The 26,090-nt window shown below is 49.9% G+C and overlaps 1 protein-coding gene across 4 annotated transcripts in view; it reads left to right on the top strand.

Annotated features, from left to right (window-relative positions):
- Positions 1 to 988: 988 nt before the first annotated feature.
- tmem59l (transmembrane protein 59-like) overlaps positions 989 to 26,090 on the top strand; it is a 62,380-nt gene continuing 37,278 nt past the window's right edge. For 3 of the 4 annotated variants that reach the window (XM_087975899.1, XM_087975902.1, XM_087975901.1), the window contains exons 1-7: positions 989 to 1,250; positions 7,010 to 7,115; positions 10,543 to 10,637; positions 12,981 to 13,127; positions 13,548 to 13,662; positions 16,482 to 16,599; positions 19,833 to 19,950. In XM_087975899.1, the coding sequence (XP_087832025.1) occupies positions 1,071 to 1,250; positions 7,010 to 7,115; positions 10,543 to 10,637; positions 12,981 to 13,127; positions 13,548 to 13,662; positions 16,482 to 16,599; positions 19,833 to 19,950 (879 nt within the window). In that variant the 5' untranslated portion in view covers positions 989 to 1,070. Of the gene's footprint in view, positions 1,251 to 7,009; positions 7,116 to 10,542; positions 10,638 to 12,980; positions 13,128 to 13,547; positions 13,663 to 16,481; positions 16,600 to 19,832; positions 19,951 to 21,631; positions 23,548 to 26,090 lie in introns of those variants that run through there. The other variant, XM_087975900.1, reaches the window with a different exon arrangement.

The raw sequence follows: 26,090 nt of genomic DNA, 5'->3' as shown, positions 1-26,090 counted from the left end.
GTTTATTACCCCTGTGTTTATGACACCGTGTTTATTACCCCCAGTGTTTATTACCCTGTGTTTATTACCCCCTGTGTTTTTACCCATGTTTATTACCGCTGTGATTATTATGCCCGTGTTTATTACCCTCGTGTTTATTACCCATGTTTATTACGCCGTGTTTATTACCCTGTGTATTTATTACCCCTGCATTTATTACCCTGTGTTTATTACCTGTGTTTATTACCCCGTGTTTATAACCCCACATATTTATAACCCCTGCGTTTATTACCCCGTGTTTATTACCCTCGTGTTTATGACACTGTTTATTACCCCCGTGTTTGTTAGCCCCGTGTTTGTTACCCCCGTGTTTATTACCCTGTGTTTATTACCCCTGTGTTTATTACCCCGTGTTTATTACACTATTTATTACCCCTGTGTTTATTACTCCCGTGTTTATTACCCCGTGCTTATTACCCCTGTGTTTATTACCCCCATGTTTATTACCCGATGTTTATTACCCCGTGTTTATTCTCCCCGTGTTTATTACCCCTTGTGTTTATTACCCCATGCGTTTATTACCCCATTTATTACCCCGTTTATTACCCTGTGTTTATTACCCCCATGTTTATTACTTGTGTTTATTACGCCCGTGTTTGTTACCCCCATGTTTATTACTCCCCGTGTTTATTACCCCGTGTTTATTACCCCCCGTGTTCATTACAACCCGTGTTTATTACTCCTCCCTGTGTTTATTACCCCCGTGTTTATTACCCCTCCCCGTGTTTATTACCCCTCCCCGTGTTTATTACCCCCGTGTTTATTACCCCTCCCCGTGTTTATTACCCCCGTGTTTATTACCCCTCCCCGTGTTTATTACCCCTCCCCGTGTTTATTACCCCTGTGTTATCTCTTGCCCCGCTCGGTCCCTCCCCTCTGCCTCTCCCTGACGTCAGGCTCCTACAGCCGCAGCTCTCTCTCTGTCTCTGTCTCTGTGTCTCTGTCTCTGTCTCTGTCTCTGTCTCTCTGTCTCTCTCTCTCTCTGTCTCTGTCTCTGTGTCTGTGTCTGTGTCTGTCCCGCGGCTTGAACAATGGAGCCAGCCGCTACCTGTCCCGGTCCCGGTCCCGGTGCCGCTCTCCTCCTGCTCCTCTCCGCCGCAGCCGCCACCTGCAGCCCCGCCGCTGTCCAACCGTTCGACACCCTCCTGGGAGACACGGCCCGGTGTCAGAGCCGCTGCCGCAACATCTTCCTCCTGGAGCGGCAGCCCACGGTAAGGCAGCCGCCTGGCCGACACCAGCAAACCGGCTCCCGGCTCCAGCAAGGGGGGAGAGAGGGGGGGGGGGTAACGGGGGGTAACTGGGGAGAGAGGGGGGGGGGGAAACTGGGGAGAGGGGGGGGGGGAAACTGGGGAGAGGGGGGGGGGGGGAAACTGGGGAGAGGGGGGGGGGGGGAAACTGGGGAGGGGGGGGGGGAAACTGGGGAGAGAGGGGGGGGTAACTGGGGAGAGAGGGGGGGGTAACTGGGGAGAGGGGGGGGGAAACTGGGGAGAGGGGGGGGGGAACTGGGGAGAGGGGGGGGGGAACTGGGGAGAGGGGGGGGGAAACTGGGGAGAGGGGGGGGAAACTGGGGAGAGGGGGGGAAACTGGGGAGAGGGGGGGGGGAAACTGGGGAGAGGGGGGGGAAACTGGGGAGAGGGGGGGGGAACTGGGGAGAGGGGGGGGGGAAACTGGGGAGAGAGGGGGGGGGAAACTGGAGGGGGGGGGAAACTGGGGAGAGGGGGGGAAACTGGGGAGAGAGGGGGGGGGAAACTGGGGAGGGGGGGGGAAACTGGGGAGAGAGGGGGGGGGAAACTGGAGGGGGGGGGAAACTGGGGGGGGAACTGGGGGGGGGAACTGGGGAGAGAGGGGGGAAACTGGGGAGGGGGGGGGAAACTGGGGAGAGAGGGGGGGGGAACTGGGAGAGGGGGGGAAACTGGGGAGAGAGGGGGGGGGAAACTGGGGAGAGAGGGGGGGGGGAAACTGGGGAGAGAGGGGGGGGGGAAACTGGGGAGAGAGGGGGGGGAGGAAACTGGGGAGAGGGGGGGAGGAAACTGGGGAGAGGGGGGGAGGAAACTGGGGAGAGAGGGGGGGGAACTGGGGAGAGAGGGGGGGGGGAAACTGGGGAGAGAGGGGGGGGGGAAACTGGGGAGAGGGGGGGGGGGAAACTGGGGAGAGAGGGGGGGGGAAACTGGGGAGAGAGGGGGGGGGAAACTGGGGAGAGAGGGGGGGGGGAAACTGGGGGGGGGAAACTGGGGAGAGAGGGGGGGGGAAACTGGGGGGGGGAAACTGGGGAGAGAGGGGGGGGGGAAACTGGGGGGGGGAAACTGGGGAGAGGGGGGGGGAAACTGGGGGGGGGGGAAACTGGGGAGAGGGGGGGGGGGAAACTGGGGGGGGGGGAAACCTGGGGAGAGAGGGGGGGGAAACTGGGGAGAGAGGGGGGAGGAAAGAAAACTGGGGGGGAGGGGGGGGAGAAAACTGGGGGGGGGAAACTGGGGGGGAGGGGGGGAGAAAACTGGGGGGGGGAAACTGGGGGGGGGGGGAAACTGGGGGGGAGGGGGGGGAAACTGGGGAGAGAGAGAGGGGAAACTGGGGGGGAGGGGGAGAAACTGGGGGGGGGGAACTGGGGGGGAGGGGGGGGAAACTGGGGGGGAGGAACTGGGGGAGGGGGGGAAACTGGGGAGAGAGAGAGGGGAAACTGGGGAGAGAGGGGGGAAACTGGGGGGGAGGGGGGGGAAACTGGGGGGGAGGGGGGGGGAAACTGGGGAGAGAGAGAGAGGGGAAACTGGGGAGAGAGGGGGGAAACTGGGAGAGGGGGGGGAAACTGGGGAGAGAGGGGGGGGAAACTGGGAGGGGGGGGGAACTGGGGGGGGGAACTGGGGGGGGGGGAAACTGGGGAGAGAGAGAGGGGAAACTGGGGAGAGAGGGGGGAAACTGGGGGGGGGGGAACTTGGGGAGGGAAAACTGGGGGGGGGGAACTGGGGGGGGGGAAACTGGGGAGAGAGAGAGGGGAAACTGGGGAGAGAGGGGGGAAACTGGGGGGGGGGAACTTGGGGGGGGGGAACTGGGGGGGGGGAACTGGGGGAGGGAAAACTGGGGGGGGGAACTGGGGGAGGGGGGGGAAACTGGGGAGAGAGGGGGGAAACTGGGAGAGGGGGGGGAAACTGGGGAGAGAGGGGGGGGAAACTGGGGAGAGAGAGGGGGGAAAACTGGGGAGAGGGGGGGAAACTGGGAGGGGGGGAAACTGGGGAGAGAGGGGAAAACTGGGGAGAGAGGGGGAAACTGGGAGGGGGGGAAACTGGGAGGGGAGGGGGGGAAACTGGGAGGGGAGGGGGGGAGACTGGGGGAGGGGGGGGAAACTGGGAGAGGGGGGAAACTGGGAGGGGAGGGGGGAAACGGGGAGGGGGGAAACTGGGAGGGGAGGGGAAACTGGGAGGGGAGGGGAAACTGGGAGGGGGGGAAACTGGGGGGGGGAACTGGGAGGGGAGGGGGGGAGACTGGGGGAGGGGGGGGAGACTGGGGGAGGGGGGGAAACTGGGAGAGAGGGGGGGAACTGGGAGAGAGGGGGGGAACTGGGAGAGGGGGGGGAACTGGGAGAGAGGGGGGGAACTGGGAGAGGGGGGGGAACTGGGAGAGGGGGGGAAACTGGGGAGAGGGGGGGGAAACTGGGGAGAGAGGGGGGGGAAACTGGGGAGAGAGGGGGGGGAAACTGGGGAGAGGGGGGGGAAACTGGGGAGAGGGGGGGGAAACTGGGGAGAGGGGGGGGAAACTGGGGAGAGAGGGGGGGAAACTGGGGAGAGAGGGGGGAAACTGGGGGGAGAGAGGGGGGAAACTGGGGGGAGAGAGGGGGAACTGGGGGGAGAGGGGAGTAACGGGGCAGAGAGGGGGGTAACGGGGGGAGAGAGGGGGGTAATGGGGGGAGAGGGGGGGTAACGGGGGGGAGAGGGGGGGTACGGGGGAGAGAGGGGAAACTGGGGAGAGAGTGGGGGTAACGGGAGAGGGGGGTAACTGGGGAGAGAGGGGGGTAACTGGGGAGAGAGGGGGGTAACTGGGGGGAGAGAGGGGGGAAACTGGGGAGAGAGGGGGGAAACTTGGGGGAGAGGGGGAAACTGGAGAGGGGGGGAACTGGGGGGAGAGGGGGAAACTGGAGAGGGGGGGAACTGGGGGGAGAGGGGGAAACTGGAGAGGGGGGGAACTGGGGGGAGGGGGGGAACTGGGGGGAGAGGGGGAATCAGGAGAGAGCGGGGAAACTGGGGAGAGAGGGAGGTAACTGGGGAGAGGAAACTGGGAGAGGGTACAGAGACACAGGAAAGGTTGCAAGGAGACGATGAAACAGGAAAATTGGACAGCAAATGAATGAAGGGAGAGTGAGGGTTGGAAGGAGGTTTTGAAGGATGGATAGAGAGTGAGGGTGGGGAAGGGATTGGATGGAGATTTGGGGAAGGGACAGAGTGAGTGATGGGTGGAGAGAGAGAGGGCTTTTTTTAGGTAATGGGCCATGCCTTGTGACAATCCAATCGCTGTCAAAGACCAGCTGCAAATATCAGCGTAAACCCTCACAGTCTGTAGCCCGCAGATCTCTGAAAATGTCGACCCTGGGTTGGGGGAGGGGGGGTGTCTGTGACTGGGTCAATACTAGATTGTGGTATCAGCTTGAGAATTGATTCTGGGTGCTTCAATATGATTTGAAATTACCCCCAAGCTGAAGGGAAAGCAGCTTTGAAGGTTTTGTGATTTAACATTCTGCCTAATGCTTTGAGTAGTATTGGGATTGAAAAGCTGAGGGCAATCATCTTGTGTGGATGACAGATTGAGGTGTGTGTCATGGTATCAGATTCCCATCTGGTCCCTACCAGCTGATGAGGAAGGAGCTTTAATCTCTCTGTGCTTCCTGGCAAAAATTAACACAGTTTCAATCCAACCTATGGTGCAACTTCACAACTAGAGGTTTGCGTTTTCTAAAAATCTGAGTGAAACCATGTTTTTAAATCTTCAATGTGTCTGGTTAATTGTCAGTTCTGCACAATTTGTTAACATCATTCCCACAGTGTGAATGCAGTAGTGTGTGGCACTGGGCTATACACACTGGAGAGGTACAACTATGGTACCAGGCTGTAAGGAGAGAGCTAACATCAGTTGTAGCGTCAGGCAGAGGCAGCAGTGTTAGTCTCGGGTGGAGGTTGGTTTCTGAAAACACCCCAATATGTAGGCAGCAAAAGAATTTGCTAGACTGTCTCTCTCAGAGTTCAATATCCAGTTATCAAGCAAACTGCAGAATGGACACAAGTGACAGCTGCCTGTGTGAGTACTTGAGAATGCCATGGTGCCTATACCCCAGTGAGAGCCATTGTGTGTGTGTGTAAGACCCTGTACCCCAGTGAGATTCAGTGTGTGGGGGGGAACCTGTACCCCAGTGAGATTCAGTGTGTGGGGGGAACCTGTACCCCAGTGAGATTCAGTGTGTGGGGGGGAACCTGTACCCTAGTGAGATTCAGTGAGTGTGGGGGATCCTGTATCCCAGTGAGAGTCCATGTGTGTGTGTAGTACCCTGTACCCCAGTGAGAGTCCGTGTGTGTGGGGGGGGACCCTGTACCCCAGTGAGAGTCAGCGTGTGTGGGGGGGGACCCTGTACCCCAGTGAGAGTCAGCGTGTGTGGGGGGGGACCCTGTACCCCAGTGAGAGTCCGTGAGTGTGGGGGGGGACCCTGTACCCCAGTGAGAGTCCGTGAGTGTGGGGGGGGACCCTGTACCTCAGTGAGAGTCAGTGTATGGAACCCTGTACCCCAGTGAGAGTCAGTGTGCGTGGAACTGTATTCCAGTGAGGACATTGATCCTTCTGTCCACAGCACCTTTTGAGGAATTCAAACAAAATGCCTGAAAGAAAGGTACACAAACAGAGTGTGAGAGATAGGAGCAGGAGTAAGCCACCTGGCCCTGTAAGGAGAAAGTGAGGACTGCAGATGCTGGAGATCAGAGTCAAGAGTGTCGTGCTGGAAAAGCACAGCCGGTCAGGCAGCATCCGAGGAACAGGAAAATCGATGTTTCGGGCATAAGCCCTTCATCAGGAATTCCTGAAACATTGACTCTCCTGCTCCTGAGATGCTGCCTTACCTGCTGTGCTTTTCCATCTGGCAGGTCAAGCCTGCTATTCAATAAGATCATGGTGGAAATTTTTGTGGCCTCGGCTCCATCTACCCACCCTCTCGCAATAACTCGTAGAACATAGAACATAGAATTGTACAGCACAGAACAGGCCCTTAGGATGGCTTTTTATCCTACTCTAAGATCAGGACAATGAAGGGTATGTATCTCCCATATGCCTATCCAAAAGTCGCTTAAATGTCCCTAATGTATCTGACTCTATTACCACTGCTGGCAGTGCATTCCACACACCCACCACTCTCTGTGTAAAGAACCTACCTCTGACATCTCCCCTAAACCTTTATCCAGTCACCTTAAAATTATGCCCCCTCATGATAGCCATTTCCGCCCTGGGAAAAAGTCTCTGGTTATCCACTCAATCTATGGCTCTCATCTTGTACACCTGTCATCCTTCTTCGCTGCACTGAGAAAAGCCCCAGCTCCCTCAACCTTGCTCCATACCTTTGCTGTTCAAAAGTTAGCTTTAAAAACATTTAGTGAGGAAGCTTTAACCACTTCACTGGACAGGTAATTCCATAGATTCATAACCAGAATTTGCTGGAAAAGCTCAGCAGGTCGGGCAGCATCTGTGAAAAGAAATCAGAGTTAACATTTTGGATCAGGTGACACTTCCTCAGAACTGGAACCTTTTGCTGGATGTAGTTTGTGAAACAAAATAATGTGTATCAGGTCAACAGTCCCTGCCGAGTTATTTAATTAAGAATACAGGTTGGTCCTATGTGGATTTACATTGTGAAACAGCCACCTCCAGGTAGGGAGGTGATGTAGTGAGACAATCCCTGAGACACACTTTCCATGTCATTCCCTTCTGTCTGTTTTCATTTCTCCCCTAGGAGGTGCCACTGAGTGCTTGTCAGCGAGGCTGTCGACTGTTCTCTATCTGTCAGTTTGTGGATGGTGTCAGTGATTTGAACAGCACCAGGTCTGAGTGTGAGGCAGGTAAGGACCTGGTGACAATATCATGTGCTTGAGAGCCCTGGCTACCAAACCAATGAAGAAAGAACTAGATTTCCATTCCCCGCTGTGTGAGCACATGCTTCCTGGGAACTATCTGAATTTAAGGTGCTGCATGCTCTGCACCAGAGAAAGTGTTTCCTCTTTGTTGCGCCTATTGAAACTTCTCTCCAGTTTAAGCACCTTAATTAATTACCCCATAATCTTCTAAATGAAAATGAATACAAATTTTGTCAAGTTGGGGTTTTTTTTTAGCTCAGGTCATGGTATCCCTTCCTCTGGACCAGGAGGCCCTCCTTCCCTAGAGATGTGCAATAACATCTTGGAACAAGTCAATTAGGACATCGCTCCAAGCCTACCCTTTGAAATCTGTCCTCATAATTTAATCCTTTGAATCCTGATAGCGTTGATGACTCCTTCCTGCTCAGCATGAACTGACTGACTGCTGCTATGTGTGAATTAGCCTGCAGGAAAAGAGCATCTTGTGCATTAAAGCATCTCCACACTCGATGGCTGAACAATCCTTCCTTCTCTTAACATATCTGGCAAGGGAACAACAGGGCGGACAGTGTTACCAGCCACAGTTCACTCTGCTACTGAGGCTCATATATGACCAGTCAGGGAATGCACCAGCGCAGGAGGAGACCATTTGGTCCATCATAACTGGTTCTTAGAAAGAACTTATTTCTTCCTCCCTTGAATCAGTTTCCTCTCTTCTTGTCCACTGCCTTCCCACTGACATCTGCAATTTCTCTGATGCTTTTTGTTGGTTACAGAATTTCCAGTTCATGGGCTCCAGCTGCCTCCTAAAGTCTGGATCCTAGGGTCTTAGAAGAAGCAGCAATACAGATAACAGATGCAGGGGTATCATCATTCACAATTCCTTCAGTTTTAGAAGGGTCCTAGTGTCTTGAGCAATTGGATAATTTAATCCCTTTATTGAAGAAAGGGAGGCAAAAAGCAGGATACTATAGATAACCTAACATCTAATTGATGGAAGGTACTAGAATTATTGAGGAGGTCATAAGAGGATACATAGAAATCCACAAGTTGACCAGGTGGAGCTAACATGGCTTTGTGAAAAGGAATGACATTTGACCAATCTATTAGAGTTTTTCAATGAAGTAATATTCAGATTTTATGGAGGGGAACCAGTAGATAAGGGGTACTTTGATTTTCAGAAAACATTCGATAAGGTGCCACGTGAAAGGTTGTTGCACAAGATCAGAGTACTGTACATGGTATAGCAGGTAACATATTAACTCACGGGTTATGAGGGGCAGACAGAGACGAGAGACAAATGGGTCTTTTTCAGATTGGCAAGCTGCAACTGATGGAGTTCCACAGGGAACGTTGTTGGGTCCTTTACTTTATACAATCCATATCAATGATCTGGATGTTGAGACTGAATGGATGGATGCTAAATTTGCAAAATAACACTGGAAAAAAAGTTGCCAAGTAACAATCTGAAAGAGGTTATAAATAGATTGAGTGGGCAAAAAATTGGCAAATGATAAATGTGATGTTGGCCATTTTGGCATGAAGAATAGTAAAGCAGTTTAATATTTAACTGGGGAGAGATTGAAGAACATAGTGAGGCAGAGGAGTCTGGGTGACCTGGGACATGAATCGGCTGAAGTAGTTTATGAAGAGAGGTTGAACAGGTTGGACCTGTGTCCATTGGAGTTTAGAAGCATGTGAAATGTTGAAGGGACTGGATAGGGAGAGCACCAACTGGATGTTTCCTCTTGTGAAAAGTTTAAAACTAGGAACATAGTTTCAGAATAAGCAGTCTCCCTTTAAGACAGAGATGTGGACCATAAGACTATCAGAAATAGGAACAGGAATAGGCCATTTGGCCCCTAGAGCCTGTTCCACCATTCAATAAGATCATGGCTGATCCAACATTCCTCTTTCCTGCCCTTTCCTCATAACCCTCAATTCCCTGACTAATCAATATTCTATCGATCTCAGCCTTAAATATACACAAGGACCCTGTCCCCACAGCTCTCTGGGGCAAGGAGCTCCAAAGACCCTCAATGCTCTGAAAGAAGAAATTCCTCCTCATCTCAGTCTTCAATTGGTTCCCCTTTATTCTGAGACTGCGCTGTCTGGTCCTAAACTCTCCCATGAGGGAAAACACCCTCTCAGCGTTTACTCTGTCAAGCCCCTTAAGAATTCTTCTCTGAGGGTTGTTACAGTGTGAAATTCTCGTGCCCAGAAGATAATGGGAGCTGAGTCTTCACGTTTATTCAAGGCTGGGTTTGATAGATTTTCAACATCGACAAAGACTCATGGGTTATGAGGGGCAGACAGAAATGTGCAAACACCAAATCAGGCATGATCGTATTGGATGGGAGAGCAGTGCCTTATAGCCAGCCCATCCTAGCTCCAACATCCTGTGCCTCATTTCTTTTCATTCTGTCTGCTCAAAGGAGAAACAGTCCCATCTTCTCCAATTTCTTCATGTAGCTCAAGTGTCCTCAGTGCCCTCACCTTGGCATTGTATCTGCACATACTAGTCAAACTGAGGCTTAATTCAGTGTTTTGTATTTTAAAAATATGACTTTTTATATATAAAAAAGACTGAGAGATGCTGAAGATACTAATCAGGTTTGGTGGCCATTGTGGAGAGAAATGCGAGTTAATGTTTTGGGTCAATGACCCATCACCGTGAAGTAGTTCTGCTCTTATCTCCAGGTGTCTGTTTTTACCTCTCCACCTTTGTTACTTTCTGTTTCTCTTCTCAGGTTTGGTCAGCTATCCACAAAAACTATCCATGGCATCATTTCATTCCTCTGAATCCACTTCTGCTGCTTCCATGTGGATTCTGACTGAAATTCAACTCTTTATGTTCCAGATCTGCCAATGCTATTGATCTCAAACACTTGGATTGCCTACATTGGCATGTGCACCCTCTTGGCTGCTTCTTTCAATGGCACCAACCCACTGTATCACTTTTACTGCTCTTTCATTATGTCCTTCATCCCAGTTAGCATTTTAACAAGAAAACACTTCTCCGCTTCATGTGAAAAACTGTCCATTTCAGCAGCTTATGGATCCCATCACAGCTCCAGGTCATTCTGCCCTTTTTCCTTTCTTCCAGACTTTCTCTCACTACATTCGCTCTGTCTAGTCTTGACCTCCCCATCTCTGGTACTGAACAAAATGCTTTCAGCAAAGGCTTGGCTTTATCCCTTTTTGCTCCCCATCTCAATGAATTTTGAACCTTACCTCACACTGCAATCTTTGTCCATCACCACCTCTTGTTGTATGTGTTCACCCTGGACCCTTCCTCCGAGTTACAGAATTGTCCTTCCACAGCGACCCTCCCCAAAAACCAGGGTGGGAAAAGGAGTCTACCTTTACCTTTTGGAGAATGGCATTGTGATGTGTCTCCTTGTGTTCACAGCATGTTTTGAGGCTTACTATCAGATGGAGGAGCAGAATGGCTGCAACACTGGCTGCAAGGAGCAGTTCCTCCAGGCAGAAAGAAGACGGACACAGGTAACAGCTCCCACACGCTGTGCCTAACATACACTCTGAGGTATAGCAAGGCCAGGCAGCAAAGCACATGTCAGGGCAAAACACAGCTTCATAACCCAGTCCAACACTGAAGGAGGACACTTGGCCCATCAGGTTTACCCCAGCTCTTTCGCGAGCAATCCAGTTAGTCCCATTCCCCCAGCAACCTGACTTCAGGAAAAACTAGCATTTCTTTCGACTGAAAGAACTGCGGCTGCTGTAAATCAGAAACAAAAGCAGAAGTTTCTGGAAAAGCTCAGCATGGCTGTCAGTATCTATGCAGAGAAATCATTTCGGGTTGAGTGACCCTTCCTCAGAATTGACAGTAGCTCGGAAATTGTGCAGAAAATAGTGTTAGGGGAAGAGTGTAAGGAGTAAACGATAGGTGGGGTAGAGCCCAAAGAGAGAGAAGAACAGTTGGTCAGAGGGAGGAGTGGATAATGATCTGGCTGGGAGGTTGAGTAGCTGTTAATGGAGACTGGCAGTGATTAACAATAGGTGGTGTGTAATGGCAGACTGTGTGATAACAAAGCCTGGTGTGTGAGGTAGGAGGCTGTAAAATTATTCAACTTGATATTGAGTCCAGAAGCCTGTAGGGTCTCCAAGCCACTCACAATGTGGTCTCCTCTACATTGGGGAAACAAAGCATGGACTGGGTGACCACTTCACAGCACACCTATGTTGTGCCCACAAAAAAGACCCTGAACTTCCTGTTGCCTGCCACTTTAACATAGCCCCCTGTTCCCTGGTCAGCATCTCTGTCTCATGCTTGCTGCAGTGCTCCAGATTTTGATTTTTGTTCTGGTTAAAGAACCTCCTGGCTGGTTATTCCTTTCCCATCATTCCAATTGCCTTTGTTATCTCTAACAGCACAGTTCACACAGGGTCCAGTGCGAGGAGTCACTCTGGCAGCTTTCTGATGCCCAGTACCTTGTCAGATATCTGAGGCTGTCACAATCCACTCACTTGTGTCAGCTGTTAGTTGTTGTATCAGTAATGTCTTGACTGAAAGTTGAGATCTCCAAGTCTTGCTCCAGAAGCTGTTTGTTTAACTAAAAAATGGATTAAATGTTTGTACAAAGCCACATCCTGTATGAGGGCATTGTCCCCTGCTGGTCTTGGCCAGCTCCCTGCTTCCTGTGACTCAGGAGCTCAGACAGGAATGTAACAGTCTCAGCCCCTTCCCACCACCAGCAAGGCCATGCCAGGCTCTGATCTCCAGTGAGAGCTGCAGCACACTGACTACTTCCTGAGCTCAAGTCCCGCTGTAGAGATTTGAACACAAAAACCCCCTTTGGCTCGTCCCTTCCATATCCTCTAACCCTCTATGATCTCTGCTCTCCTCTACTTCAGTCTCCTCCCTATCCCAGTTTGGATGACTCAGATAGCGGGAACTGAGCCTATAGCTCCGTTCCTGAAGAAGGGCTCATGCCCGAAACGTCGATTCTCCTGCTCCTTGGATGCTGCCTGACCTGCTGCGCTTTTCCAGCAACACATTTTCAGCTCTATAGCTGCAATGCCCATGCTCCAGAATTCCCTCTCGACCTTTGTCCTTTTACATCCTCCTTTGACCGAGTTTTCAATTAGAGATCTCCTCATGATACCACACTCACCCACAATTCCTGATCTTAGTGACCTGCCCTGACCCCTCATTCAGCAACTCCCTGCTTTCTTTCACAGTTCTGATTTTTGTTTTCAAATCCCTCTGTCACTTTGCCCCTTTCTATCTGTGAATCTCCTACAGCCCCACAACCCCTAAATTTCGTGATCAGCCCCGGGTTTTATTGTGGCATCCTTCATAGCCATGTCTCCAGTTTTCCCAGTTTCAAACTCTCTAATTCCCTCACTGCAGAGAGCAAGTGGAAATCTGAAACCCTTTCCCCTGTTAAAATAAAGTCATTGGTACTGGAGACCAATTAAAACAAATGACTCTGATGGAGGTTGATTGAAAATAGGAAGCTATGTCAGGCAGACTATTTGGAGAGAGGATTAGCCATGAAGCATTAAGTGCTAGTATTGGCTCAAGGGGCAGAATAGCTGCATCTTCCTCCACAGTTACCTCCCATTCTTTGTGTTTGAGGTCGGACAGTTAATGTTCAACATCAGGTAGCATCACTGCTCAGACCGATGCTGTTTTAATCCAACATCTACAAACACAGTTTCTAACAAGGAGACCAGGCCACTGACTGGAAAGAGTTTAAATATGTAGATCTGGCTCAGTATTACACAGTTATGGGGCTTCTGTAACATTGTCATGACATGAAGTTGGGAATAAACCTTTGCAAAGAAAGTCTCTCTCTCTCTGTCTCTCTCTGTCCCTTGCAGCATCTGACACCACCCCCTGAACCTTCCTCCATCTTCGACTATGTGTCGACTCTCTGCAGTGACATTGTCAGCTCAGCCCAGAGCTTCATCTCCTCCACTTGGACTTTCTACCTCCAGGCTGATGATGGCAAAGTTGTTGTCTTCCAGGTAACGCTGGCACATGATCTGTGTCTCTCCCTCTCTCAATGTTGCTCAGCCTCTGTCATAAGGTGCTGCCTCTCTGTCACTGTATATTTCTCTGTCACTGTATATTTCTCTGTCACTATATATTTCTCTGTCACTGTATATTTCTCTGTCACTGTATATTTCTCTGTCACTATATATTTCTCTGTCACTGTATATTTCTTTGTCACTGTATGCCTCTCTCTGTCACAAGGTGCTGTCTCTTCATCTCTTCCTGCTTCACGAAAACATCAAGGTCCTTCCTCACACAACTTCCAGAAACCACTCTTGGCACCCCCTTCCCCCTCCGCCCCATCGCTCCTCCCTCCCTTCCTCAGCCTCCAGCCCCATCCCATTTCCCTTGCGACTGTGGTTGGGTGTAATATCGGATTTCGTTCCCAACAGGCTCACCCAGAGCTCGAACTGTCTGCTCCAGATTTACAGGCCGTGCAGTTTGATATGGGACAGGTCCCTTACGAGTGGAATCCTAGCGAGCACGAGAAGCTGATCCCACAGACAGGTGAGGCTGTGCAGACAAGATTCTGTCTGAGAAGCAACAACCAATCACAGTCTTGTTGAAGGGTCAGAAATGCTGAGGTGGGGTTAAAGATTGAAGGAGCTCCTGTTTGACCAGCATCTGATCACAGGACAGCCCCAAGCACCACGTGACCAATGAAACGCTTTTGAACTATAGTCACTGTTAATTTGTAAAAGTAAAGGCTGCAGCCAGTTGGTACACAGCAGGATGGCTCAGACAAAGTGGAGGGAACATGAATTGTATGTGGCTGTGGGAGGAGATTGGCAATCTGTGACATCAGAGCTGAAAATGTGTTGCTGGAAAAGCGCAGCAGGTCAGGCAGCATCCAGGGAACAGGAGAATCGACGTTTCGGGCATAAGCCCTTCTTCAGGAATCGTCGATTCTCCTGTTCCCTGGATGCTGCCTGACCTGCTGCGCTTTTCCAGCAACCCATTTTCAGCTCTGATCTCCAGCATCTGCAGACCTCACTTTCTCCTCAATCTGTGACATCAGTTCACCACAGAATAATGTCCATGAGATCTTTACAGCCACCTGAGAGGGTAGACAGGGACACAGTTTAACACCTCATCCAAAAGACAGCACCTCCGACAGTGTGGCACTCCCTCAGCACTGACCCTCCGACAGTGCGGCACACCCTCAGCACTGACCCTCCGACAGTGCGGCACTCCCTCAGCACTGACCCTCCGACAGTGCGGCACTCCCTCAGAACTGACCCTCTGACAGTGCGGCACTCCCTCAGCACTGACCCTCCGACAGTGCGGCACTCCCTCAGCACTGACCCTCCGACAGTGCAGCACTCCCTCAGCACTGACCCTCGGACAGTGCGGCACTCCCTCAGCGCTGACCCTCGGACAGTGCGGCAATCCTTCAGCGCTGACCCTCGGACAGTGCGGCGCTCCCTCAGCACTGACCCTCCGACAGTGCAGCACTCCCTCAGCACTGACCCTCGGACAGTGCGGCGCTCCCTCAGCGCTGACCCTTGGACAGTGTGGTGCTCCCTCAGCGCTGACCCTCGGACAGTGCGGCGCTCCCTCAGCACTGACCCTCGGACAGTGCGGCACTCCCTCAGCACTGACCCTCGGACAGTGCGGCACTCCCTCAGCACTGACCCTCCGACAGTGCGGCACTCCCTCAGCACTGACCCTCCGACAGTGCGGCACTCCCTCAGCACTGACCCTCCGACAGTGCGGCACTCCCTCAGCACTGACCCTCCGACAGTGCGGCACTCCCTCAGCGCTGATCCTCGGAAAGTGCGGCACTCCCTCAGCGCTGATCCTCGGACAGTGCGGCACTCCCTCAGCGCTGATCCTCGGACAGTGCGGCACTCCCTCAGCGCTGACCCTCGGACAGTGCGGCGCTCCCTCAGCACTGACCCTCCGACAGTGCCCACTCCCTCAGCACTGACCCTCGGACAGTGCGGCGCTCCCTCAGCACTGACCCTCGGACAGTGCGGCGCTCCCTCAGCGCTGACCCTCGGACAGTGCGGCGCTCCCTCAGCACTGACCCTCGGACAGTGCCCACTCCCTCAGCGCTGACCCTCGGACAGTGCGGCGCTCCCTCAGCGCTGACCCTCGGATAGTGCGGCGCTCCCTCAGCGCTGACCCTCGGACAGTGCGGCGCTCCCTCAGCGCTGACCCTCGGACAGTGCGGCGCTCCCTCAGCGCTGACCCTCGGATAGTGCGGCGCTCCCTCAGCGCTGACCCTCGGACAGTGTGGTGCTCCCTCAGCACTGACCCTCGGACAGTGCGGCGCTCCCTCAGCACTGACCCTCGGACAGTGCGGCGCTTCCTCAGCACTGACCCTCGGACAGTGCGGCGCTCCCTCAGCACTGACCCTCGGACAGTGCGGCGCTCCCTCAGCACTGACCCTCGGACAGTGCGGCGCTCCCTCAGCACTGACCCTCGGACCGTGCGGCGCTCCCTCAGCACTGACCCTCGGACAGTGCTGCGCTCCCTCAGCACTGACCCTCGGACAGTGCGGCGCTCCCTCAGCACTGACCCTCGGACAGTGCGGCGCTCCCTCAGCACTGACCCTCGGACAGTGCGGCGCTCCCTCAGCACTGACCCTCGGACAGTGCGGCGCTCCCTCAGCACTGACCCTCGGACAGTGCGGCGCTCCCTCAGCACTGACCCTCGGACAGTGCGGCGCTCCCTCAGCACTGACCCTCGGACAGTGCGGCGCTCCCTCAGCACTGACCCTCGGACAGTGCGGCGCTCCCTCAGCACTGACCCTCGGACAGTGCGGCGCTCCCTCAGCACTGACCCTCGGACAGTGCGGCGCTCCCTCAGCACTGACCCTCGGACAGTGCGGCGCTCCCTCAGCACTGACCCTCGGACAGTGCGGCACAGGGAGTGTCAGTCTTGACAGTGAGCTCAATTCCCAGTTTGAGCCTGGAATTTACAAGCCTTGTGACAGAGGGGAGTGAGATATCGGAAATGACTGTGTGTGTCTGGCTCTTGGGAGTAGGGGGTTGGGTTGGGGGTGTGGTCACAGAGAGAAGGGTTTTAAATTCTGAATTAATTTGCATGAGGCAGACTCTCTCAGATTCGGGGAAACTGTTCACTGTGTGAAATGAAGGGAGTAAATAGCGAGCAGACAGAGTTAAACAGAGTTGAGAACTCTGGTTCCCTTGCTATGTGGTACTCTGACCCTGACCTGGGCTTGGAATCCCTCTCAATATTTTCATTGTGTGTGTAACTGACATCACTGACCCCTACTTGCACACTCCAGATACTAGCTACAGATATTCTGCCAACCAGGAATGTTAACCCACACTCGGAATGTTCCTCATTCCTTACAGCTGTACGTCATGGTGCGGAGAAGAGAGTCAGTGCGAGACCAGACCCCGAGTTTAAACAGGCACCTGTACGTCAAGAGGGATCACCATCTCAACACGATTTCCTGGGCTGCATGTCACGGTATGAGAGATCACTGCAAGATGCAATGTTGCCAGGCAACTGCTTTAACTACATTCCTGACAAACCCAGACAGTAACATGTATTAAATATGGAGAACATGCACCCCCTCACCTCCCATCTCCACCTGGTCTGGTCCAGGCACCATAACAGAATTCCTTTGTCTATCTGTCTCCAGGCTCAAGGCCATTACTAGAGCATAGAGTCAGGAGATGTACAGCACGGAAGCAGACCCTTCAGTCCAACTTGTCCATACCGACCAGGTATCCTAAATTAACCTAGTCCCATTTGCCAGCACTTGGCCAATATCCCTCTAAACCCTTCCTATTCATATACCCATCCAGATGCCTTTTAAATGTTGTAATTGTACCAGCCTCCACCACTTCCTCTGGCAGCTCATTCCATACACGCACCACCCTCTGTGTGAAAACGTTGCCCCTTGGGTCCCTTTTAAATTTTCTCCCCTCCCCTTAAGCCTATGCCTTCAAGTTCTGAACTCCCCCACCTCTGGGAAAAGACTTGAGCTCAAATTGCGGCACAGTGGCTCAGTGGTTAGCACTGCTGCCTCACAGTACCAGGGTCCCAGGTTCAATTCCAGCCTCGGGTGACTGTCTGTGTGGAGTTTGCACATTCCCCCCGTGTCTGTGTGGGTTTCCTCCCACAGTCCAAAGACGTGCACGTCAGGTGAATTGGCCATGCTAAATTGCCCCATAGAGTTAGGTCATTTAGTCAGAGGTGGGTGGGTCTGGGTGGGTTGCTCTTCGGAAGGTTGGTGTGGATTGGTTGGGCTAAAGGATCTGTTTCCACACTGTAGGGAATCTAATCTAAAAAAATTTCGGGTGAACTGGGGCAATTGGATACTCTCTTTGGCAATGGAGTGGCAAACAAGGGATGAGCATTAGTCCCAGTTTATGGAGTACAGCAGGGATTTGTTCGGGAAAATTTGGAGGGATATCACTTCCAAATCACAGCCCATGGGGAGGGTGAGAGCTGACAACAGAGTCTCTAAATACCTCCCCCAGACTGTACCATCAGCTCCTGATCCTGGGCACATGCAGTGTCCAAATGCCAAAGGAGTGTATGAGAGAGACACTAACAGCTTAAAGCCTGGATGTCTCCATATGGAGTGTCATGAGGTTGGAGCACACCCCGAGGATCTGCTGATAGATGCACTAAGAGCGCCAACTGATGCCCACCTCAATCCTTTTGGGAATTCCTGACGCTGTACCTGCTTACTGGGAGAGGTTTTTGTAAGTTGTTCCCATTCAGAAACATGCTGGGAAAAATAAACATGGAATACAGGAGAACTAGCCATTTGGATACAAAACTGGCTTAAAGGTAGTGGCTTAGAGGGTGATAGTGGAGGATTGCTTTTCAGACTGGAGGCCTCTGACCAGCGGTGTACTGCAAGGATTGATGCTGAGTCAACTACTTTTCGTCATTTATATAAATGATTTGGATGTGAACATAGGAGGGATAGTTAGTAAGTTTGCAGATGACACCAAAATTGGAGGTGTTGTGGACAGTGAAGAAGATTACCTCAGAGTACAACAGGATCTTGATCAGGTGGGCCAGTGGGCCAAGGACTGGCAGATGGAGTTTAATTTCAATAACTGTGAGGTGCCACATTTTGCAAAGGCAAATCAGGGCAGAACTTATACATTTAATGGGAAGGTCCTGGGGAGTGTTGCTGAACAAAGAGACTTTGGAGTGCAGATTCATAGTTCTTTCAAAGCAGAGTTGCAGGTAAATAGGATAGTGAAGAAGGCGTTTAGTATGTATGCCTTTATTGGTCAGAGCATTGAATATAGAAGTTGAGAGGTCATGTTGCAGCTGTACAGGACATTGGGTAGGCCACTTTTGGAATAAGGTAAAAACAATGACTGCAGATGCTGGAAACCAGATTGTGGATTAGTGGTGCTGGAAGAGCACAGCAGTTCAGGCAGCATCCAAGGAGCAGCGAAATCGACGTTTCAGGCAAAAGTCCTTCATCAGTTTTGGAATAATGTGTGCACTTCTGGTCTTCCTGTTTTAGGAAGACTGTTGTGAAAGTTGTAAGAGTTCAGAAAAGATTTACAAGGATGTTGCCAGGGTTGGACAGTTTGAGCTACAGGGAGAGGCTGAATAGGCTGGGGCTGTTTTCCCTGGAGTATCGGAGGGTGAGGGGCGACCTTATAGATGTTTATAAGATCATGAAGGTCATGGATAGGATAAATAGACAAAGTCTTTTTCCTGGGGTGGGGGAGTCCAGAGCTAGGGGGCATAGGTTTAGGGTGAGAGGGGAAATGTTTAAAAGGTACCTAAGGACAACTTTTTCATGCAGAGGGTGGTACGGGTATGGAATGAGCTGCCAGAGGAAGTGGTGGAGGCTGGTACAATTACAACATTTAAAAGGCATCTGGATGGATATATGAATAGGAATGGTTTAGAGGAATATGGGCCAAATGCTAGCAAATGGAGCTAGATTAGGTTAGGATATCTGGGTGGCATGGACGAGTTGGACCGAAGGATCTGTTTTCATGCTGTACATCTCTATGACTCTTAAAAGCCATGAGGTGAAAGATATTCATTAAGTCACATGGAGAGCTTCCTGGTCTTCTTTCAAATTGTGGCCTTGGAATTTATTTTACTTTTTTATATTTAGAAGACAGACATTACCCTGGGTTAAATGTTTAATCCGAAAATCAGGTCCTTGGACAGTGAGGCGCTTACTCAGCAATGACCCTCTGTCAGTGCGGCACTCCCTCAGCACTGACCCTCTGTCAGTGTGGCACTCCCTCAGCACTGACCCTCTGTCAGCGCGGCACTCCTTCAGCACTGACCCTCTGACAGTGTGGCACTCCTTCAGCGCTGACCCTCTGACAGTGCGGCACTCCCTCAGTACTGAGCCTCTGTCAGTGCGGCACTCCTTCAGCACTGACCCTCTGTCAGTGTGGCACTCCTTCAGCACTGACCCTCTGACGGTGCGGCACTCCCTCAGTACTGACCCTCTGTGAGTGTGGCACTCTCTCAGCACTGACCCTCTGACAGTGCGGCACTCCCTCAGGCCTTACTGGCACTGTCAGCTTGGAATACACACTCCGGTCTCTGAAGTGAAGCTTTGGACACTCAGGCCTCTCTGAAATGTGTCATGTCTTTGTGACGGTGGATTGTTCAACTTTCAGCTGCTAATGGGCTGGAAGGTAGGTGGCTGTTGGCTCAGCCTTCCTGACCTGCTCTGTGTGTTGCTCCCCCAGGCGTTCGGGCCTACCCCGCTGGATCCTAGCTGCCTGCCTCGTGCTGTCTATCCTGGTGATGCTGTGGCTGAGCTGTGCCAGTTTAGTAACTGCTCCTGAGCAACATGTGAAATCCCAGGTGAGTTCCATGGCATTCACAATCGATGGGCCAAAGGTTCTATTCTATGCTGAATGATTCTGAGACCCAGTGCAAAAACCAGCCCCGTGGCTCGCCAATGTCATGTTGGTGTTTGTGCTTCATTCACTTCTCCTCCAACCTTCCTTAACTCCTGTTATAACCCTGTCCTATTTCCACACATTAGTTTATCCAGATTCCTTACAAATAAAATCTCCTCTGTTACCTTCACCACTCCCTTTGGGAGTTCCACATTCACACCCTTCTCTGGGTAAGAATGTTTCTTATGAATTCTCAATCAGTTTTCTCCAGGACATCCTTTACATTTATGGTGCCTAATTTTAGTATCCTCACTGATGGAAACGTCTTTGTGAATATTATTGTGTGGAGTTAATTCATACCCAAAATACTTCTGTCACATCACCCTTCAGTCATCTCTTTCTTGGTTGATATGTTTTGTCAGGTCTGCTATTGGCTGTATCAGTCATCATGATATCACTTTTATCACCTGGGGACTCAAACTGTTCACAGAAAGAAAGGAATTACATCTCTGTACTTGGATTGTTTATTGGGAATTCGAGCTGATCACTCATTCACCTCAATCATTCTGTTCTGGGAGACACTGGGTATATTTTACAATTTACTCAACTTTTTTTTTAATAGTTTACGGACTGATATGAGTATTGATTGAAAGACAAATCCCAGAATGTTGCAGTTCTAAAACATCAATTCAGTTAAAATAATGTTCAAAAAAGTTAACTCCAAACTTATCCCGGCAGTGTTTAATGTAGACAGTGTGAAGGAAAGCTTTATTTTGAGTTTAAAAGTGTAGAGAAAGATTTACGTTGTTCAAAGACAAGGGTGAGTTCTGCTTTGTTTAAAAGCGTAGGGATGTTTTACTCTGTGTCTAACCAGTGCTGTCCCTGCTCTGGCAATGTTTGGTACCAAATGTGTTGAGGAAACTTTGCTTTCAGTTTAAACAGTAAAGAGAGCATTTTTCTGTAACTAATCTCATACTGTATCAATCTTGGGATTGTTTGGTGGGTACTGCATTAAGGAAGCTTTACATTGGATAAAGAGTAGAGTAAGCTTTACTCTATATCTAACCCTGTGCTTTCTGTGTTCTAGGAGTGTTTCCTGGGAAAAGTGACAAGGAATCTTTACTTTCAGTTTAAAAGAGGAAAGGGAGCTTTAATTTCAGTTGAAAGAGTAGAGGATGTTTTACTCTGCGTCTAACCCTGTGCTATTCATCTCCTGGAGTGTTTGTTGAAGACAGGGTAGAGAAAGCTTTATTTTCAATTGAAAAGTTTAGAGAGAGCTAACCAACTAACCCGGTGCTGTCCCTATCCCTGGAAGTGTTTGATGGGGAACAGTGTAGAGAGAGCTTTACTTTGTATCTAACCCCATGCAGTCCCTGTCCTGGGAGTGTTTGATAGGGGAAAGTGTAGAGGGAGCTTTACTCTCTATGTAACCCCATGTTGTCTCTATCCTGGGAGTGTTTGATGGGGGAAAAGTGTAGAGGGAGCTTTACTCTGTATCTAACCCCGTGCTGTCCCTGTCCTGGGGGTGTTTGATGGGATACTGTCATTTCTCACTGTGAGTGATTTGTCTTTTTTTTTCTCTCTCTGTCTCTTTCTCTCTCTGTCTGTCTGTCTCTCTCTCTCTCTCTCACCCTGATTTGTAGCCTCTGAGCATTAACGGTGATCAAGATGGGATGGAGAAGACTCCTTCATATGGATTGACTCCCCTCATCACCATGTCTCTCAGGGAGCAGGAGGAGGAGAATGTGGGACCTCTGCCTGTGAAAGTGGATCTGAGTAACACCCTCATCTAGAATATTCCGTCTCCCAGTTTAAAGAGACAGTTCCATCTTGCTTGCTTATATTTCCAAACAAAATTGACTCATTGAACCCTGCTCTCCACTTCCCTTTTTATTATAAACTCATTCGGGACTGGTGGCCAGTGAAAGAAAGCCCTGGATTACACCTTCTAGAATCAAGACCTAGAGAATCTCTGGACGCTACATTAAAATGTGCTGGCCCAGGATCTCAAATTCCTTCTTTGTTAAATTGAGGTCTAAAGGAAAAGTGTGCAAGTTTCTGGGACATTCAGATTCCCTGGATCATACTGTGACTTGACTCCTTGTTCTCATTCTTCGGGACCCTGTTACAGAACCCCTTACTTGATCTTTAGTCCTTGCGACTGTGATAGTGAGTTTTAGAGAAGGATGATCTGAGTACAGTTTCTTTCTGTTAGAGAGTGAGGGATTCATGGGCTAGAGGCAATTGGTTTCTGATGGAACAAATAATCCTGATCAAATAAGTAACAGTTCGGAGCATATACCGTGTGCTGAAATGAAACGTTTTGTGCAGTGCTGACCTTGGGTGCACCAATTCCACCACAGGCATGAGTTTCGCATGGAAATGCTACCGTTTATCCATCCATCACTCAACTCTTCTAGGACAAGCCGGGGTTGAGTTTGGGATTGGCTGGGCCTGAAAGTGGGAGGGAGATGCTTTGGGCCATTGAGTGACCAACATCAATTGACAGAGTTAGAGTCTTGCTCCATCAGTGGGTAAATTGACAGAAATTTGATTTGATTTTAATATTGTCGCATAATATAGTGAAAGGTAGAGTTCTGCATGCTATCCAGGCAAATCATACTTTACATAATTACTTCATGGTAATAGAACAGAATGCAGAATATAGTATTACAGCTACAGAGGAAGTACAGAGAAAGATAACTCTAATATATGAGATCTGTTCAAAAGTCTAGTAAGACCAAGGAAGAAACTATTCTTAAATCTGTTGGTATGTGTTTTCAAACTTTTATATCTTCTGCCCAATGGCAGAGGCTGTAGGAGAGTATAACTGGGGTGGGATGGGTCTGTGATGATGGCTGTTCTCCTGAGGCAGTGGGAAGGGTAGACAGATTCAGTGGATGGGAGGCTGGTTTGTGTGATAGACTGGCCTGTGTTCACAACTCTCTGCATTTTCTTGTGGCCTTGGGCAGAGCAGTTGCCATACCAAGTTGTGATGCCTCTCTCCAACTCCTATCCAGAAGAAAAAGAAGATTTTTAACAACAGCAAAAATTGCTGGAAAATCTCAGCAGGTCTGGCAGCATCGGTGGAGAGAAATCAGAGTTAATGTTTTGGGTCCAGTGACCCTTCTTCAGAACTGGAGCCAAAAGGTTAACTCTGATTTCTCTCCGCTGATGCTTCCAGATCAGTTGAGATTTTCCAGCAATTTTTGTTTTTGATTCGGATTTCCAGCATTTGTGGTTGTTTTGGGTTTTTTAATAGAAGATTTTTAAATTTGATTCAGGTGTCCTTTGTGATACAGTTTGGAAGGTGGTGGGAAGGGGTCTTATGGAGAGAGAGAGAGAGATTTGAGTAGTTATCCTGAGTCAATTCACACTGTTGTCCTCAGGAAGCTGTAATGTCTATATCCTTAATAACGCTCAGACAGTATAGCTCCACTAGCAGCTGAATAATGGAAAGGGCCTGAGGGGGTTTGACTCTTGAATAGAGATGTCATGAGTTACGTGCATGGGTTTTAAATTGTGTTAGGACTGGGGAATAAATTGTCTTTTAGGATGGACTGTGAACGGGGTGGGGGTGGGGGGGCTGGTGGGGGAGTTGGGTGGAAGGGGAGGTTGGGAGAGGAACCGGCCTTAGTTCCTTCTGGCACTTGACAATGGGGAATTCTCTTCCATTTCAGCTCGAACATGTGAAGGTCAAATCAATTGGCCTTCCTGCTAACCAGGAAGTATTTCATTGTGTTCTGTCCTGACTTTGCTAGCGATTCCTTTTGTATTTTATCCAAAAATGACAGGATTGCTGGACGATCAAGGGAGAAGCTGGAATGAAATGGAACCTTCTGATTGACAGTTCCTGTGAGTGATAGACATGTCCTGAGTGTCATCAAAGACTCACCAGACGTTGGTGGGCAAGTTGTTGGAGGGAATCCTGAGGGACAGGATGGACATGTATTTGGAAAGGCAAGGACTGATTAGGGATAGTCAACATGGCCTTGTCAATGGGAAATTATGTCTCACTAACTTGATTGAGTTTTTTGAAAAAATAACAAAGAGGATTGATGAGGGCAGAGTGGTAGATGTGATCTATGTGGACTTCAGTAAGGCATTCAAAAAGGTTCCCCATGGGAGACTGGTGAGCAAGGTTAGATCTCATGGAATACAGAGAGAACTAGCCATTTAGATACAGAACTGGCTCAAAGGTAAAAGACAGGGAGATGGTGGAGGGATGTTTTTCAGTCTGGAGGCCTGTGACCAGTGGAGTGCCACAAGGATCGGTGCTGGGTCCAATACTTTTCATCATCTGCATAAATGATTTTGATGCGAGCATAAGAGGTATTGTTAGTAATTTACAGATGACACCAAAATTGGAGGTGTAGTGGACAGCGAAGAGGGTTACCTCAGATCACAACGGGATCTTGATCAGATGGGCCAATGGGTTGAGAAGTGGCAGATGGAGTTTAATTTAGATAAATGCGAGGTGCTGCACTTTGGGAAAGCAAATCTTAGCAAGACTTATACACTTAATGGTAAGGTCCTAGGGAGTGTTTCTGAACAAAGAGACCTTGGAGTGCAGGTTCATAGCTCCTTGAAAGTGGAGTTGCAGGTAGGTAGGATAATGAAGAAGGCGTTTGGTATGCTTTCCTTTTTGGTCAGAGTATTGAGTACAGGAGTTGCGGCTGTACAGGACATTGGTTAGGCCACTTTTGTAATATTCTTCCTATCAGAAGGATGTTGTGAAACTTGAAAGGGTTCAGAAAAGATTTACAAGGATGTTGCCAGGGTTGGAGGTTTTGAACTATAGGGACAGGTTGAATAAGCTAGAGCTGTTTTCCCTGGAGCATTGGAGGTTGAGGGGTGACCTGATAGTGGTTTATACAATCATGAGGGGCATGGATAGGATAAATAGACAAAGTCTCTTCCCTGGGATGGGGGAGTCCAGAACTAGAGGGCATAGGTTTAGTGTGAGAGGGGAAAGATATGAGGGGCAACTTTTTCACGCAGAGGGTGGTACATGTATGGAAAAGCTGCCAGAGGAAGTGGTAGAGGCTAGTACGATTGTAACATTTAAAAGGCATCTGAATGGGTATATGAATAGGAAGGGTTTGGAGGGATATGGGCAGGGTGCTGGCAGGTGGGACTAGATTGGGTTAGGATATCTGGTCAGCATGGACGAGTTGGACCGAAGGGTCTGTTTCCGTGCTGTACATCTCTGTGAGTCTTTCCTTCCCTCCTGTGAATTGTGTCCTGCCTCTGTTTAATCCCATTTTCCAAGAGCATTTATTTATAATTACTGAGCATGCAGTACTCATTTCTTGATATGTTTGGAAGGCAGGGGCTGATGTTGTCTTGGAATTTCCAAAGGAGGGAAAATCACAAAATGTGACCACTGTGCGAGCGTAAGCAAGCTGTTTGACTATGGCAGGCATTGCTTTTGATCCCATGTCTGTGATAGATGGAGTTAAGTGGTTGATTTGCTGTAATCTCATGGAATGGCCAAATAAAAGTAGCAAGGTCTCCTAACGTTCCCACATCCTCAACCTCCTGTGTCCATGTGTACACATCCCACTGTGATTAGGCTAAGAATACAGATTCCCATCTGCATTGATCGAACACACCAACAAACCAGCAAAGGCCAGAACAGAACCAGAGAACATTCCATCTGTGAAACGCAGCATCTCACAAGGCCTGGTGCACTCCTTGATGTACAATATAATATTTACAAACTATTGGCTAATAATCCCATTGTCCTCCAAGTGACTTGGGTTTCATTCAACATATATTTACATTTATTGTGAAGTTTCTGAGCCCCCTGGAGTTTACTTGGTCACTCACTCTGTCTTTAACTCTGTCTTTCTTGTGATCTCTCTCTCTCTCTGCCACTACCTTAGTCTCTGTCACAACCTTAGTCTCTGTCACACTCTGTCACAGGAACATTGTCAAATAATGTTTAATAGCAAGTGAAATAAGTCAATGTTGAATCAGATGACAAAAACTTAGCCAAAAAAAAAATTAAAGAGTGTCTTAAAGATGGAAGGAAACATACTGGAGAGAACTGGAGAGGTTTAATGAGGGAATATCGGAGCTGATCTTCCAGGGAGCTCA

The sequence above is a fragment of the Chiloscyllium plagiosum genome, unplaced genomic scaffold, assembly GCF_037043375.1.
Source record: "Chiloscyllium plagiosum isolate Xiang-an unplaced genomic scaffold, Cpla_swu_hap1 HiC_scaffold_28, whole genome shotgun sequence".
NCBI lineage: Eukaryota > Metazoa > Chordata > Chondrichthyes > Orectolobiformes > Hemiscylliidae > Chiloscyllium > Chiloscyllium plagiosum.
This window is presented reverse-complemented; position numbering and strand designations above follow the sequence as displayed.